Here is a 6,149-nt window from a genome sequence, read left to right as displayed (position 1 = left end):
TCTGGTTGCTTTCCATCTACTCATGTTCTCCCACCCCTTTCTTGGCACGTAGAACTGATTTTGCCCATTTCTAAAACACTCGCTATTCTGGTTGTGTGTACAACAGGGAGGGCATTACTGTGTGTACACAGCACTGCAAGTCTATTTCCTGCTGCTACTCGCACTCCCCATAGTAGCCAACAATCTTTACGTGCTGCTCACTCCTTATGGAAAATTATGTAGTGCTGTTAGTGTTCACAGTTCCCCTCTCTCCCTTAGTACAAGAGTACCCGGGTGTGCAGTAAGAATGTCCTGTATATACTCTGGGCAGCTGTGTAGCTTGTGATGTGTGAGGATAGGGGAAAAGCTCATACCCTTTCGTCATTGGTCCTTGTCAACCTTTCACTTGCATTGAGTTTAGTGTTTAATAAAACTTTACAAACGCAGTGTCTGTTTTTCTGGTTTTTGTTGTTATTTTTAAACCCCCCCCCCCAGTTACTTTGATCCAAAGTAATTTTGTAGCCTAAATGACATGTGCAAGTATTGAATCATTAACTGTGTTGGCACTTTAAAACCAACAGTTTAAATCCCAATGTTGGATTCTTATATGTAGTCTGTCATTGTGTGCTGAATTTTCTCCCAAGTTTTGTGTATTACACTGATCAATACAGAAATATATTACTCGCTTTGTGGATCAACATATGTGTCTCACCTGGGAAAGTTACAAAACATTTAAAGCAGGAAGTGGCAGTCTTGGGTAATCTACAGCTATTTCAGTCTTGTCCTGCCTTTGGTAATCTGTCTACTGATCGCAGATATAAAATGAAATTGTTTCATGCATTAAGATTTAAGGACAGAATTAGGTAGGACTTTGTGTGCATTTCAGGGCCACTGATGGCTTTCTCCCGGTTACGAAATAGCTTTATTCTTGACATAAACCATCTCCAAAACTGCAGCTCTTGTCGGGTGTTTCTGGTCTGCAGTGGTCGATACCTATCAAAAGTGGTCCAAGGAAGGAAAAACGGTGAACTGGTGACGGGGTCATGTGCAGCCAAGGCTCATTGATCCACGTAGGGGGAGAAGCCTTGCCGTTGTAGTCAAATCCAACAAATGAGCTACTGTGGCTCAAATTGCTGGAAAAGCTAATGTTGGTTCTGAACATTGCAGTTTGTTGCTTAGGGGGCTGTGTAGCTGCAGACGAGTCAGGATGCCCATGCTGGCGCCTGTCTGCTGCCGAAAGTGCCTACAAAGAGCATGTAAGCGTAAGAACTGGCCCATGGAGCAATGGAAGAAGGTGGCCTGATGAATCACGTTTTCTTTTACATTATGTGGATGGCTGTGTGCGTCGCTTACCTGGAGAACAAATGGCGCTAGAATGCATCCATGAAGGACCCACCTTGCAACTTACAGAACTTAAGGGATCTGCTGCTAACCTCTTGGTGCCAGATACCACAGCACACCTTCAGAGGTCTAGTGGAGTTCATGCTTCGTCAGGGCTATTTTGGCAGCAAAAGGGGACCTACACAAAATTAGGCAGGTGGTCATAATGTTATGACTGATGGGTGTGTATATACACACTTTCTCTTCACTACTGCAGGACAAATTTCCTATCATGATCCATGTTCAGAACTTGTAAAACATGGTTACTACCTTTTTATTATGCAAGGGTGCACGGTGGTAGGAATACATTCTTATCTTTACAGCCAGGCATGTATAGATTTGGTAAGCTGGAATGCACTACTTGTAATCATAAACGTGTCTGTTACAACAAAATCCATATTTTACAACTACCTGTATAAACTGCAGGTATGGGTAGTCTGCTAACCTCTTCACATGTTGCCAACCACAATATGTTGTCACACTGTAATTAATTGTAAAACAAAATAGCATTATATACAATTTAGTTTGTGAACAGTGAACAAGGACCCAGTATTGCTCTTAAATATAGTTTTAGAGATGGGAAGGCAACTCCAGAAAGAAAGAGCTATGATAAACTACTTGATTGACTACTAGGTTGATAATTAGTATATTGAGAAGGGGGGGTAATCCTTGAATTAATATTTAACACCATTGTTCTGAAACATTATACCTGAATTTAGTGTGCACATGCAGACTGTGAGGTCATCTGAACATTGAATGAAGGGTTACATAGTAACTGGGTTCAATGACAAAAATAAAATATTTGTCAGGCTAATTTGGAACCTGGGCTTTTGCAAAATTATTCTATACCACATCTTTAATAAAAACCAACATAATAGTGTATTGTGCAATGAAATATATGGTGATGCTGTTTAACCAATTATTACACTATTAGCATCAAGTGTAAAACATATCATTTTCTTTGTTTGAAGTCAGAGATGTGCTTCCTGTGTGATAAAAGGGCTTCTTTCCAGTGATATTTAAGATCACAGCGGACCTGGGTATTCTGGGACTACACTCCCCTCATGTGGTTCATTCACTCCCTCCATATCAAAAGGTAGAAAGATGTGTGGATTTTATTGGTTCCCTCAAATAGGTAAACTTCTGAACTTTTCAAGGGGAGGCGGCAACTGGAAACTGGCTCACCTAACAACCAAAAACCAAGCCATCAGTTACCAGGCAATGAAAATATACATTTTCATGAAATCTGTATCAAAAGAACAAATGCACAAAAGAAAGTCATCAAACCTGTGAACGCACAGAAAGCTTTTCAGGTTCCAGGCCAGGTGCAGGAGAGCTGTGGTTGTAACTCATTTATCTCATTTAGCTATATTTTATGAAGGGTCAACGGTGACAAGTATCTCCGAAAGGAAGAGCTGAGTATGCCCTGCACAATACATAATTGATGAGACTGAATGAATCTCACTGATTTCACTATGCATTAGACTGGCTAACCAAGCTCTTGCATTAAAAGTTCATTGAAGTTTGCTATTCACAGTGTACAGTGAAGTCCACAAGCTGAAGCCACCATTCTCTCACAAACTCTACCTTTAGTAAAAGACCCCTCTTTCAGTTCTGCTCACTCCATCCTTGGAAGCATGAGCAGCAAACAGGTGAGTGAGGGAAACACTAGTACTCTACCAGCCAAACTAGACTGGACAAAGAACACGATGGGGATGATGGGGCTGGTACATGCTGGGAGCATTTACCTTTTAAAAATGTTCTTGTATAAATTGTGGGAAAAAATGGATAACATTTATGAACTCCCTTACATTTAAGACCATCAATTTATCAGAAAGGTGGAGTGCTTCCTTTTTTTTTTTTTTTTTTTTTTTTTTTTTGTGTGTGTGTATGATAGCGCCACCAAGTGGATGCTGAAACTAAATCCCCTGAAGGATCAATCATAGTTATTTTCTAGACCTATGCAATGCATAGTTAATTATAAAACAAAAATACTACAGCATAAACAACAGATTAAGCAGAGCCATTCGAGCCCTTGTAGGAATAACCCCTTTGTGGCAATGGCTTATTTTTTTTTTTGTACCTTTCGTGACAAAGGCTGTTTTAAAATTTCTGCGCTGCTCATGTTTAGCTGTAATTTTCTTCTTCCTCGTTTACTGAACCCACACAAGGTATATATTGGGGTTTTTTAAGGACAAGAAGGACTTTCTTCAGCTGTCATTGTTTTGATTGTATCATATCATTTACCATTAAAAAATATAAAATATGGTGAAACATTTTGAAAAAAAATGACTTTTTCAGACTTACTTGAAAAATATTTACTCATCTATAAAAGCTAATGAAAACAACCTGTTAAATAGATTGTACTATTTGTCCTGTGTTTAGAAACACCCAATGGTTTTATGTTTTTTTTGCTTTTTTCTGCACGTTATGGGGCAGGTAGCGTTTTGCTATTTCAAAACCATTTTTTCCAAATTTTGCAATTCTTCCCCCATGTGCTATTTCGGCAAATGCAATTTACCCCATCAAACCATATATTTTTGAAGACTAGACACCCCATTCCATGCACTAATTCTACCACCAGACTTTGTGGTTGTCATTTTTTTCCCAAACACATTTTACTTCATGTGCCACTGTCACACAACAACCCAATATGGGTTTAGCAACATCCCCCGAGTACAGTGATACCCCATGCATGGGTTTGCATGGCAAAAGGGTCACATTTGGGGCATGCACATTTTTCAATGTTGAACTTTATTTGGTGATCCTGTGCTCATGGCCTATTTGGTACATTTGGTACATCTTTGAAGCTGGCCAATTTAATGTGCCCAATAAAACCATATATTTTTGAAAAGTAGACACCCAAGGGTATTTCAAATGCTGGTATTTTAACTCTTTCCATGCACTAATTCTACCACCAGCCTTTGTCTAAATTAGCAGTAGTATTTTTCCCACACACATTGTCATCTTTCTCCCTGTGTTAATTAGGACATTGTTGAACTCGGCCAATGCAATTTACCTCATCAAATCATACATTTTTTTAAACTATTTTTAACATGCCATTATTTTAGCTCTTTCCGTGCGAGATTTGTTTTAAGATAAAGAGCTAATTTTAGGACTTGCTCATAAAAATATTTTTTTATATATATCTTATTTTACTAATCACAGTGATTAGAAAGCTGGGCTCCATTCACTTGCATGGTTGAATGCAGTACCTGTAGTCAACCTGCAACCTTATTTTTTTTAAAGGACACGCATCCATCTGGCAAAATCACTCACTTTTGCATCTGGCAAAATCACTTGCAGTGGCAGTTGTGACTGCTCTCCGGAGCAGTCACGGCGCATCCTGGGGTGGGTGTTCAGTGTCGCTGAATGCCTCGACATTGAGGCATTACAGCAACACCGTTTGGGTGCAGAAAGCAAACGTAGATGAAGTAAAGATGAAGTTAAAACCACACCTCTACTACTAATTCTCCCTGTAGTGTATATACCCCAGAAGCAATCGTATCTTAAGAAAGAGCGCATTCTGTAAACTAGTGAGCTCACTGGTGGCTTCAGTCCCAGTAACATGTACTGCTGGCAATAACATGTTGTGTTAAGATGGGGGGGGACATTTTACAATACATTCAACATTTCAAACACCGTCGCTGCCATGACAACATTTATTCAGAAAGCTACAAGTATTTTTCATGAGGTCGAAATTCAAGGTAGGTAAAGATTTTATGCAGCATGTCAACCCCCCTAGTGTCCTTGTTGGCCAATCACTATTTAGTTTATAAAAGAGATGGTGTTTCATATATTTTGTTTTCGTCTTGCTGCTTCATATACACTTCTTATCAGAATTATGGCTTAGTCTTTTTATGATCTCCTTCCACTCTGCCCGTTTTTGGGTTACATATTGAGGTGTTATTTTATGCAGACTCGGGCTGCCTGCTCCCCCCATTATCTGCTCACACAAGGCTTCGGTCACACATACTACGTACATGCCACAATCATAGCTGTTGTGCTGGGATGGAGAATGTTCCTCTCGATAACTATCACAACCATTAAGCAGAGTCCTTAGGTTCCTGGCCATAAGTCTGGCGTGAGGAGCATTGGTTCCAGGTGCTGAGTCGTAGTGAAGAAAGACGGGGATATGTCGAACGTAGGCAAGCAGGCTCCAGTGTGTGCCCCCTGCTTCTGACCCTGTGTTATCGTTGACCGGCAGCAGGATAAGGTCTTTACTGGGCAAATCCAGTGGTTGCAGGAAGTCAGGGGCATCTCTTTCGCAGCACTTAACGAACTGGCTCACTTCAGGACTGAGGAAGGCCACTCGCTGAGATATGGAGGGATCTTGATTGGAGGCCAAAAACTCAAAGATGAAACCAATAATGTTATCATTCAGCCAGTGGGGTGGATCCAGGAGTGCAACATCTGAAGAGCGCAAGAGGGAGTCTCCATAACTTAGTAGTATCTTCTCCATCCTGAAGGACATCAACAAGATGGAATAGAAAAAACACATTTCAGTACACAGCATAATTTAATCTTAAACCACAACATCATCTAATGTCATTTTGCATGCATTCCAATGCATTTTACTGCATGCATTCATTAGTTACCGTAGCAGAAGCAACCTGGAATTTTATTTTTTAATTACAGTAAAACGCACAAGAGACTCTAATATACATTTAACCTATATTAGAAGAAAAAGATATAGAGAAGAAACCTAATGCATGAACCTCGACGGCACAATGAGTTTAGTTATATGAAATGTACGCTTTAGTACTCAACATTTCCCAATACACATCTGA

The 6,149-nt window shown here is 39.9% G+C and overlaps 1 protein-coding gene across 1 annotated transcript; it reads right to left on the bottom strand.

Annotated features, from left to right (window-relative positions):
• Positions 1-5,179: 5,179 nt before the first annotated feature.
• On the bottom strand, positions 5,180-5,821 carry LOC149297657 (sentrin-specific protease 8-like). The gene has a single exon (XM_089488148.1). It carries the CDS (start codon positions 5,819-5,821, stop codon positions 5,180-5,182), a length of 642 nt encoding a protein of 213 aa, XP_089344274.1.
• Positions 5,822-6,149: the final 328 nt, after the last annotated feature.

This window comes from Sceloporus occidentalis, unplaced genomic scaffold (assembly GCF_023333645.1).
Source record: "Sceloporus occidentalis isolate IW3139 unplaced genomic scaffold, rSceOcc1.0.p SCAF_37, whole genome shotgun sequence".
Lineage (NCBI taxonomy): Eukaryota > Metazoa > Chordata > Lepidosauria > Squamata > Phrynosomatidae > Sceloporus > Sceloporus occidentalis.
This window is presented reverse-complemented; position numbering and strand designations above follow the sequence as displayed.